General features: G+C 37.4%; 1 protein-coding gene across 1 annotated transcript in view; it reads left to right on the forward strand.

Moving 5' to 3' along the window:
• The window catches only part of VAV3 (vav guanine nucleotide exchange factor 3), a 362653-nt gene that overhangs the window by 309348 nt on the left and 40986 nt on the right, over positions 1 to 12319 (forward strand). Inside the window, exon 22 of the mRNA XM_004481228.5 lies at positions 2653 to 2687. Coding sequence (XP_004481285.1) covers positions 2653 to 2687 — 35 coding nt within the window. The remainder of the gene's footprint in view (positions 1 to 2652; positions 2688 to 12319) is intronic.

Genomic DNA, 12319 nt, shown 5'->3' on the forward strand with positions numbered 1-12319 from the left:
GAGTTTCTTGGTTTTATGGCTTTTAGCTGGCAGTTAGGGACAAGGCTGTACCTTGCAGGGAAGCTGAAATTCAGATAGAAAATCCTCAGTATTACGGACTTGAAGAACCAGAGTACAGCATTTGGGGAAATCATGGCAGCTGGAAAAGAAGGTGGGAAGTTTCAGAAAGAAAGGAGCTAGAGAGGAATAACCTCAAATTATCTGTATAAATTCTGCCTCAGTCTCTGGCAGAGTGGTATGGACCCCAAGTAGCACCGTTTAATTACGTTAAAAGGGCTAAAGTGAGAATTCCACTTCCTCTCATTGCAGGGATTACAGAGTTCATAGGTGGAGTTCAACCCAAGTTAACTAGTTTAAGTACACAAAAACGCTCCTTATAGGAAGTAATAGAATCCAGAGCCTAGACAGCCTCAGCTTGTCCAAGACATAATCCAAAATTACTCTGAATGCAAAGAAACAGGAAAACCTGAAATATACTCAAGAGGAAAAACAACAATCCAAGGAGAGAAACCCTGAGATGACTTAAATGATAGAATTAACAGGTGAGGATTTAAAAAGTAGCTATTATAACTGTGCTCAAGGGCATATAGAAAAATATGTTCATAATGAATGGATGGTCATCTCAGCAGACAAATAGGAACTACTATAAAAAGAACCAAATGGAGGTTCTAGAACTAAAACCTGCAATATATTAAATAATATTTGAAGCACTCAGAATAATTTCAAAGTTTTGAGAGAAAATTGTCAATTTAGGAATTTATATCTACCAGATCTATCACTCCTGAATAGGGTGAAACAATGATATTTCTAGTCAAACACAGAGAAAGTTCACTCTAGGAACCTTTACAATATGTATTTCAAGAATAAGCCTGTGCCTTATATGTACTATTTTATATGCATGATATATACCCAATAAAATATTTTTAAAGTCTATATGTATGTAGCAGAAGATGAGCTATGTAAATTGCCTACAATGAAGGCAGGAAGAAGCATTTTGAAAAAATGGTAAACATATGGTCAAGGATGAGATAGTACCCACGAGAAAATTATCTATAGTCTTAAATATGAAACATCTGCCCAAGCAGGGGCCCAGAGTACACAGAAGGGGCATCGGGAGGGCCCCTGACAGATGGAAAAGAGCAAGAACCCACCATGGCTGTGGAGAGCATAGCTAAGATAGTCACGTCTCTTCACACATCAAAGTAGACCCGCCAAAGAGACGCTAAGCCCAACAGGCCACTTCAGGATGGAGCCGCCTCGGAAATCTGTTCTGCACTAGAATTCTGTGTCATCCTTCTATTTTGTGGCTCTCCAGCCTTTCCCAGCTAAGGGAGTCCATGGCCAGAATTTGTTGCCCTCCTCCCTCCCGTATCCTTTCTTTTCCTGTCCTCCAAGGAAGGAGGTGTGTTTAGGTATATGTTTAAACAAAAGAGAGGGGGAGAGTGCAAGAGAAACTGTTTTTCCCGTCACATTTCACAGGCTGTATCTATGATATCATCAAAGCAGAAACCACTGAAGATTGATTTCTCTTTGTGAAAAAATGGCATAAGAAAATATTAGTAAGTTTGAACTGGGCGTAAACAACTTTCAGTATTAATTGCTGTGCTTCAGGACTTTACAAGGTGGTAAATTTTTAAAATGTGATCCATAGGATAAAAATTGTTAAATATTATAACCATAGGGATGTTCCAACCAGAAAGATAATTTTTTGATGTACAAGTCTTATAATAGCCTGTGATGAAGATTGGCATAGTGAGAAAAATATTCATATTTATCAGACTTTCAACATACTATATTTTTACTGTGATAATTGAGGGCAAAATATTTTAATCACCTATTATAAAAGGGCCCAGAGATAGCAAGGAATGTCTATATCACAGACACAAAGAATTCATGAAAAATTTCTGAACATAAGATAAACCATCTGTAGTCCCAGTCTTTTTCTCAGGAATGTATAAACCTTGTCCCTCTTTCTGTGGGATTTTTTCTATATATAATTTTATAGCTATTAATATACCTTATTTGTTTGTTCATGTCTAGTTGTGATCAGCAACTAAAAGAGGTCTTCTTTCTTTTTCTTTCTTTATTTGCATAGAAAATGCAATCTTTTTCTCTTGTATGAAGATTTATAGAAGTGAAAGAAGGGAAAAATGAAATTTTCCATTACTTTTTCCTGAATAGAAGGTTTTTCAGTTGATAGACTTCAAAATAAGAATTAGAAATAAGTGTTACAAAAGTAAGAGTCTAATCCAGTGTATATTGTTTATTTAGCATGTTTTCCCAGCAACTTTGTAAAGTGAAGTGCTATTTGGTTTTCTTAATAATGTTTTCATTTTAATTTTCTATGATAGTATTAAACTGCCTGGACAATAAATACTAAAAGCTTCCAGTTCATATTTTTCCCTGAGTATCTTTCCCCTTAGAGTACACTGGCAATAAAATGAATGAAAGAGTGAATTAAAGTGAAATGAATTATTTTTTACTTATCTGACATATACTATGATTCATTCTGTATAAAATTGCCAATGGATAGTTCCAGGACTGTGCTACTTAGAGTTTTATAGAGCTGAGTCAGCTGAACTGAATTAGTGATTGATTTCTAAAAGCTTCCCTTAAGTAAACTTAATCTATTTTTGCCTTTTTATATCCTAGGTGCCCAAACCAGTAGATTATTCTTGCCAGCCCTGGTAAGTATTAAAAATGTTTATGTGGCTAAGTTGAAATACAATCCGCTTAGCTTGAGGATGCCTTAAATGTGTGGGTAGTAAACCACGTCCCATTTCCATTTGTCCTGGCTAAAGGTGTTCTTAGATGTATCTAACAAAACACCATAATGGATTTATATATTGCTGACCTCTCCATATCTCTTTCAGAGGTGTGTGTGTGTGTGCACACGTGCATGTGTATGACCATAAATTTAAAGTTTAAAACAGCCACAGAAAGGAATGGAATATAGGCAAATACTTACCTTGTGTTTTAGAAAAGTTGATTTCATGAAGCAAGAAAAAACTACAAGTTCATGGTGTGAAACTAAAAATTAGCACCAAGAGGATGTTAAGTCCTAAAAATACGACTTTATGACATGCAGTCTGGGAGGAGCAAGGTTTATCGACATCTCAAGTTTGGGGCCTTAGCTATGGCTTACCTACCTCTTGGAGGATGGCAGTATCATTAATAGATGAAAAAAGGAAGTGAAGTGGATAATGATATGTTATTTTTAGACGTAAGTTTAAGGAATGGTGATATCTCTTCAACTGGAAAAATATATTTAGGATACAGATAGGTAGGCTCGTCCTATGATAATATATGCTAGTACTTACTATGTGCTGGGCAATATGCTTGGTACTTCATGCGTTTTATCTCATTGTTTTTCCATTGTCTATATAAGGAAGGTTGGTATTATCTTCTTTTTATAGATGAGGAAACAAAAGTTAAGGGCATGGAACTAGTGTGTGATAGAATCAGGATTCCAATTTATACCCTTTGTACCTTGTTGTAACTGCTCAAATACAAAATCTGGCCATATTTACTCATTTTTATTTGTTTTCTGAATATTGTGTTTGACTCGTCTTAAAACAACAGAATCTGTTTTCATTTCCTTCTTATGGAAGTATATGCACACAGGATATGTGTATAAATGAGATATCCTGAAACTATATAATTCTAGTTTTGTCTGCATGTATAGATGACACCTGAATTGTGTGATGTTTAGATAATATTCTCATCATTTTATTTTATAAAACCGAAGCCTGGAAAATGCTAGGTTACTTTTCAAGATGTAGGAATACATTGCCCAAAACATGGGCTGCTTCTCCTTAAAAGACTCCCTTGCTCTTTCTGAGAAGTCATTTTCTGTCCTCTGGAGCCATTATCTACTTCCTCTGACTTCCTTCCAGGGGCCTCAGCACTGAGCTTGCTGAAGAAGCTGTAGCAGGTTTGCTGTAGAACTAGGAATGGTAGCTAATCTTTTACAGATTTGAAATCCTAGTTTCTGTGGAATTTAAAACTAATCCTGACAGCAGCTAAATTTGTAGAATAGAGATGATAGCATGGACAATCAAACTGGAAGACCTCAGAAACGGGTGTAAAGAGTAGTTTCCTTCTGTTTCTTTTACAATTTTTGATGTAACCAGGCACTATCATCACAAGGATAATCATTTTATAGACAAATATCAAGGCCACAAAACTATTTGGATTCCATGAAATAAATCAATCAGGGCACAAGAAACTAGTTTTTGCACCCTTTTCATAAAAATTAAAAATAAAAAATAATTCATTTATTTTTTATTGTAGAGAAGTTGTAGGTTTACAGGAAAATCATGAATAAGTACAGAGTTCCCAAATACCACCCTATTATTAACATCTCATATTAGAATGGTGCATTTGTTACTATCAGTGAAAGAACATTTTTATAATTGTACTAATAACTATCATCCTTGGTTTACATTAGGGTACACTGTTTGAGTGTACAGTCCTATTCCCTTTATTTTAATTTTTACTCTAGCAACATATTTACAACCTAAAATTTCCCTCTTTTAACCTCATTCAAATATATAATTCAGTGTTGTTAATTATATTCCACACTGCTGTGCTCCCATCACCACCAGCCATTACCAAAAATTTTCCATCATCCCAAATGGAAACACTGTACCATTTAAGCATTAACTCCCCATTCCCTACCCCCACCTCAGCTCTGGTAACCTATATTCTAGTTTCTGACTCTATGAATTTGCTTATTCTAATTATTTCAAAAGAATGAGATCATACAATATTGGTCCTTTAGTGTCTGGCGTTTTTCACTCAGCATGTTATCTTCAGGGTTCATCCATGCTGTCATACATGTCTCAGAACTTCAGTCCATTCTACATCATATATATACACCATATTGTATTCAGCCATTCATCAGCTGATGGACACTTGGGTTACTGCCATTTTTGGGCAATTGTGAATAATGCTCTGTGAATATCACTATACAGATACCTGGTTGAGTCCCTGCTTTCAATCATTTTGGATTATACTAGTAGTGGGGCTCCTTGGCCATATGATTATTCTATAGTTAACTTTCTGAGGAACCACCAAACCATCTTCTACCGTAGCTGCACCATTTTACATTCCCAACAGCAATGAATAATAGTAGCCACTCTAGTTGGTGTAAACTGGCATCTCATGGTTTTGATTTGCATATCGCTAATGGCTAACAATGTTGAACATCTTTTCATGTGCTTTTTGGCCATTTTTATATCTTCCTTGGAGAAAAGTCAATCCAAATATTTTGCCCATTTTTTAATGTGTTTTTTGTCTTTTTGTTTTCCAGTTGAACGATTTCTTTATATATCTTGGATATTAAAACCTTTTCAGATATGTGGTTTCTATGTATTTTCTCCTGTTGTATAGATTGTCTTTTTGCTTTCATGATAAAGCCCACTGATGCACAAAAGTCTTTAACTTTGATGAGGCCCCATTTATCTAATTTCTTTTGTTGCTTGTGCTTTGGGTATAACATTTAAGAAATTGTTGCCTAACACAAGGGCCTATAGGCCTTGCCTATATTTTATTTTAGGAGTTTGATAGTTCTGGTTCTTATATTTAGGTCTTTGATCCATTTCGAGTTGAGTTTTGTATATAGACTTTTTTTTATTTATTTCAGCAATGTTTTGCATTTTCTGTATCTAAGTCCTTTACATCCTTGGTTAGATTTATTCTTAACTATATGAATCTTTTAGTTGCTGTTGTAAATGGAATGCTTTTCTTGATTTCTTCAGATTTTTCATTACTAGGGTCAAAACCTCTACTGACTTTGGGGTCTTGTAGCACCACACTGCTATATTAATTTATCAGCTCTAGAAGCTTTCTTCTTGATTTTTAAGGGTTTTCTAAATAGAGAATCATGTCATCTGCAAATAGTGAAAATTTCACCTCTTCCTTTCCAATTTGGATGCCTTTTACTTTTTGCTCTTGTCTGATTGGTCTAGCTAGGACTTCAGGTGCAATTTTGAATAATAGTGGTAACAGTGGACCCACATCCTTGTCTTGTTGCTGATATTAAGGGAAAGTTTTGAGTCTTTCACCATTAAGTTTGATGTAAGCTGGGTTATTCATATATGCCGTTTATCATGTTGAGAAAGTTTTCTTCAATTCCTGGTTTTCTAAGTGTTTTGGTAATGCAGGAGTGATGTTGGCCTCGCAGAATAAGTTAGAGAATGTTCCCTCCTTTTCAATTTTTTCAAAGAGTTTCAGCAGGATTGATGTTAATTCTTCTTGTAATGTTTGGCAAAAATCATCTGTGGGAGGTTTTTCTTTGGTGGGTAGTTTTTGACTACTGATTCAATCTTTTTGCTTGTTATTGGTCTGTTGAAATATTCTAATTCTTCTTGAGTCAGTTCAGGTAGTTTGTGTATTTCTAGGAATTTTTCCATTTAATCTAGGTTATCTAATTTGTTGGCATATTGTTGTTCATAATATCATCTTAGAGTCCTTTTATTTTCTGTGTGGTCAGTAGTAATGTCCCACTTCTCCTTTCTGATTTTAGTTATTTATGCCCTCTCTCTTTATTTCCTTCTTAGTGTAGGTAAAGATTTGTCAATTTTATTACTTTCAGGAACTAATTTTTTGTTTTGTTGATTCTCTCTCGTTTGAATTCTCCATTTCATTGATCTATGTTGTAATCTTTGTCATTTGCTTCCTTTTGCTTGCTTAGGGTTTAGTTTGCTTTTCTTTTTTTAGTTCCTCCAGTTTTTGAGATTAGGTCTATGATTTGTGATCTTTCTTCTTTTTTATTGTAAGCATTTAGAGCTATACATTTCCTTGTCAGCACTGCCTGTGCTTCATCCCATAAATTTTGGTTTGTTGTGTTTTCATTTTCATTTTCCTCCATATATTTTCTAATTTCCCTGTTAATACTTCTTTGACCCATTGTTTGTCTAAGAGGATGTTGTTTAATTTCTAAATATTTGTGATTTTTCCATTTCTTCCTCTATTATTAATTTCTAGCTTCATTCCATTGTAGTCAAAGGAGATATATCATATAGTTTCAATATTTTTTGTATTTATTGGCTCTTGTTTTGTGACCTGACCTATTTTCTATCCTTGGGAATGATTCATGTGTACTAAAGAAGAAAGTATGTTTTGCTGCTGCTACGTGAAACGTTCGATATGTATCTGTTAGGTCTAACTGGTTTAGCATATCGTTCAAGTCTTCTATTTTCTTATTGATATTCTGCCCAGATGTCCTGTTTTTTTTTAAGATTTATTTATTTCTCTTCCCTCCCCCCCTGCGGTTGTCTGTTCTCTGTGTCTATTTGCTGCATGTTCTTTGTTCGCTTCTGTTGTTGTCAGTGGCACAGGAATCTGTGTTTCTTTTTGTTGTGTCAGCTCTCCGTGTGTGCGGCACCATTCTTGGGCAGGATGCACTTTCACACTGGGCGGCTCTCCTTACGAGGTGCACTCCTTGTACATGGGGCTCCCCTATGCGGGGGACACCCCTATGTAGCACAGCACTCCTTGTGTGCATCAGCACTGCATATGGGCCAGCTCCACACGAGTCAAGGAGGCCCAGGGTTTGAACCGCGGACCTTCTATGTGGTAGATGGACACCCTAACCACTGGGCCAAGTCCGCTTCCCTCTATTTTTGAAATAAAATTTTTAAGTGTTGTGTTGAAATCTTCTACTATTAATATAGAACTGTTTATTTCTCCCACCAAATCTGTCACTATTTGCATCATTTATTTTGAGGTTTTGCTGTAAGGTGCATATATATTCATGATGATGTCTTTTTGTTGACCTGGCATGTTTGTCAGTATATAGTGGCTTTCCTTTCCACAATTTTGACTTATGTGTATTTTATCTGATATGAGCATAGTTACCCCAGCTCTCTTGTGGTTACAACATACAACATGGTGTATATTTTTTCTGTGCTTTCACTTTCAACCTACTTATGTTTTTTAATTTAAAGTGTCTTTTAGAGAACATTTAATTGGATCATGCTTTTTTATCCATTCTTCCCTTCTCTGCCTTTTGGTTAGAAAATATAATCCATTTGTATTTAAAGTAAATACTGATAATGCAATAGTTTCTTGTGCCATTTTGCTATTTTATCACAGTTCATCTTATACCTTCTTTGATACTAAATTCTTTCATTAGTGCCTACTTTCACATTTATTTTATATTTGTATTATACCATTTGGGTCCCCTCTCATTTCTTTCTGATGAGGTTAAAATTTTATATTCTAAATCTAAAACAAACAGATTTGGTAACAACTTTTTTTTCAATACCATATACATACACTGTTCCTATACTCCATTTAATTTGTACTTGTTATAAATGATATCTTTGTACATTTTATGTTCACCACCATAGATTGACCATTACTTTTTAATGCGTTTGCATTTTAGCATGTGTAAGCAGTAAGAAGTGGAGTTACACACCAAAAAATACAATAGTGCTGGCATTTATAATTACTTATATGGTTACATTTACCAGAGGTCTTTATTACTCCACTGTCTAGTGACCTATTCTTTCAGTTTTAGCTTTGTTTATGGTGCAGTTCTAGTAGTGATAAGCTACTTCATCTTTTGTTTATCTGGGAATGCCTAAACCTCTCCCTCAGTTTTGAAAAAAGTCTTTCTAGATATAAAATTCTTGGTTGACAATTGTTTGCATTAAACAGTTTTAGTATTTCATATCACTACCTTCTTGCCTCAGTGGAATCTGATGAGAATCAGCACTTAATTTTATTGCCATTCCATCATTGGTTTTCTCTTGCATCTTTCAGAACTCTTTCCTTGTCCTTGGCATTTGACAATTTGATTACTATGTGTCTGCATGTGGTTCTTTTGAGTTTATACTATTTGTATTTCCTTGGGCTTGTTGAATGTGCATATTAATGTCCTGCATTAAATTTGAAAGTTTTCTGCCATTATTTATCTGAATATTCCTTCTGCCTCTTTCTCTTTTTCTTCTTCTTCGGGAACTTCCTTAACACAAATAGTGGTATGTATAATGGTGTCTCAAAGATCTCTTAAGATCTGTCCATTCTTTTTATTTCTTTTTTCTTTCTGTTTCTCATCCTAATTTCAATTACCTTGTCCTTGAGATCCCTGATTCTTTCTTCTTGATCTGTCTAAGATCATTTCAGTTATTATGTTCTTCAACTCCTGTATTTCTCTTTGATTCCCATTTAGAATCTCACAGATATTCCCATACAGTTCACTCATTCTTTCCACATGTCTTTTAGTTCTTTCTCCATGTTTTTCTTTCTTTCCTTGGGCAAATAGAGGACATTTTTTTTTAAAAGCTCCTGTTCAGTGAGTCCAAAGACTGATCCTCCTCTTCTTTTTTTTTTTTTAAAGATTTATTTTATTTATTTCTCTCCCCTTCTCCCACCCCGCCACGCCCCGCCCCAGTTGTCTGGTCTTTGTGTCCATTTGCTGCATGTTCTTTTTGTCCACTTCTGTTGTTGTCAGTGGCAGGGGAATCTGTGTTTCTTTTTTGTCGCATCATCTTGCTGCATCAGCTCTCCGTGTGTGCAGTGCCATTCCTGGGGAGGCTGTACTTTCTTTCATGCTGGGCGATTCTCCTTACGAGGCACACTCCTTATGCATGGGGCTCCCCTATGGGGGGGACACCCCCGCATGGCACGGCACTCCTTGCACGCATCAGCACTGCATGTGGGCCAGCTCCACATAGGTCAAGGAGGTCCAGGGTTTGAACCGCGGACCTCCCATGTGGTAGACAGATGCCCTATCCACTGGGCCAAGTTCGCTTACCTGATCCTCTTCTTTGATGGCCTCTAGATTTTTATCTTTTTCCTTTGGAGGGGAATCATTTCCTGCTTCTTTGTTTTTCTTGTAATCTGTTTGGGATGCTGTATATTTCAGTATTTTAAAGTGCTGTCTCTGGGATTTAGTCACCAAGCTGTCTGTTCTTTAAGTTTGTATCCATATAGTGATATGAGAAAGATTTTCTTGAATGCTAAGAGCTAATCAAAACAAACCAACAAAGCAAAATCACCCTTCTCTCTGCAAATTTGCTCTGCTTAGGCTGGTATTCTCCTTCAGAGTTTAGCCCTCCTATCAGTAAGATCAGCCCAAGGCAAATGCAAAGTGAAAGGTTCTCTGTTTTATCTGAGCCTTTGTGGAGCTGCAGAGCCTGCTCTTTTCCAGAGCTTGTGCTTGCTAGAGGCCTTTGAATTTCCCCATTTACACTTCACAGGAGTTTAAGCGAATGCCCACTCTGTACCCTTTGAAAAAGACTTTCTCCCTATCCTGGGTGCTCTCTTGAGTGACTTAATGCAAGTAGTCCTTTGACCCAAGCTGCTTCAACTAAATTATTTCTCCTGTCCCAGCTATCTGTAAGTTGTTTCTCCGCCCTCAGGACAGCTCTGGGAGGGTGAGCCTGACACACATTCCCTGGTGCAGGTTCTCGTATTCCACTGATAGATGGCACTGTCATATGTGGACCCCAGTTTGCACAAAGGGTCTACTGTGCTCCATCTGGAACAGGGTCAAGGACCCACAATGGAAACACCAGCTGGCTCCACCCTGCATTGTTCACGGGGTGGAGGAGGGGCCAACAAGGGCACCAGGAGTTTCTTCTTTGGCTTTTGAAGCTGATAGCAGTACACGCCCAGTTTGGGTAGCCCTTTAACTGCTTTCCATAGTTAGAAGTAATCATAGAAGGCTACTGGAGCCTTTGCCCCAAGGGGATTGCAACAATAGCTGCCTTCATGCCCTGCCCCTAGTGATCAGAAGTAAGTAATCAAAAGATCAAAAGCAGTTATCAGATGATCAAAACACTCTGCCCCCTGGAGGACTAATTCTTTATGTCTCACCTTGGCACCAGGAAGCGATGCCAGGAGCCAGAGCCTCAGTCACCACTGTTGCCTACCATGAGGCTGAGGGAAGGGGGAGGGTAGCCACTGCTGAGAGGGTGAAACTCACTGGTGTTTTTTGCAGTTTACCATCCTCTTTCCCCCACTCCTCCTGGAATGTTGCGCCACGATCTACTAGACTCTGGCACTTCAAAATAGTTGATTCAGATAGTTTCTGCCTGTTCAATAATTGTTTTGGTGAAGGTACTGGTCCCTGGAGCTTCCTACTCTATAATCTTCCCACAATCCTGTACCCTTTGTCTTAAAATGTGCACTTGCCAACAATTTCAATGAAAATATGACGTTAGAATAATATTTTTCTTAATGATAAAAATAGGAAGAAATAGGAAGAAATAAAGATATTTCATAGTAGAATTTTAAAATTACTTTTTTAAATTGAGCAACCTAGACAGTTTATTCAAACTGAGCAGGCAATTACATGTGAAAGCCTTCTGCTGGGAGCAAAATGATCAAATCCACCAGAAAGTGGAACCTTCAATTTTAGAAATACTAAATAGTTTAGAGAAAATATTACACTAAATGATGACAAGGCAGTTTCGAGTCACTGAGAAGTTGAATATCTCCCAAGAATATTATCTGTGCATTATTTCCACACTTAAAACAAGTTGTGGGAAGCAGTTGTGGCTCAATCAGTTGGGCTCCCGTCTGTCATATGGGAGGCCCTGGGTTCCTGTCTGAGGACCTCCTTTTGAAAGCAGGCTCGACTGCATGCTGCAGGGCGCCGCCCGGTGCAAGCGCCGCAGAGCACTGCCTGGCCTGCAAGCGCCACGGAGCACCTGACCTGTAAGCACCATGGAGAGCCGACTTAGCAAGGTGATGCAACAATAAGGGAGACAAGCAGAAAACACAGAAGAACACGCAGCTAATGGACATAGAGAGCAGACAGTAAGCAAGTCGCAAGGGGGGAGGGGAAATAAAATAAATAAATTGAGACACAGAAGAACAACACACGGCGAATGGGCACAGAGAGCAGACAGCATGCAAAAAGCCACAAGGGGGGGGTGGATAAAAAAAAACAAGAGCAGGTTGTTCCCTCAAGGTGAACTTTGTCTCTTACTTAGGGCATGGAATGTACATAAAATGAAATAGAATTGATTATCTTCAATGCAGATAAAAGCTGCTTTATTGGAATTTTCTTGGTTTTGAGTACCCTGAAGGCATGGATGAGGCATGGAACTGAAAACTAGGAAACTGTTTGAAAATCTGTATAAAGTGCAGAAGATAAATGCCAGGGTTCCTACCCCCATCCTCCAAGTAGTCATGTGACTTTTCTTTCTGTGGCAGGAGAAGAGTTAGAAGGTATATTGTATGGAAAAATTGAACTAGAGGGGCTCCAGACTTGGAGAGCCCAGGCCCGGTGAAGACTGAAGGACGTTCCATACTATGAAGAGAGGGGTTGATGCAAAGTCTGTATAATGAATGATTGAAG

This window comes from Dasypus novemcinctus, chromosome 9, assembly GCF_030445035.2.
Source record: "Dasypus novemcinctus isolate mDasNov1 chromosome 9, mDasNov1.1.hap2, whole genome shotgun sequence".
NCBI lineage: Eukaryota > Metazoa > Chordata > Mammalia > Cingulata > Dasypodidae > Dasypus > Dasypus novemcinctus.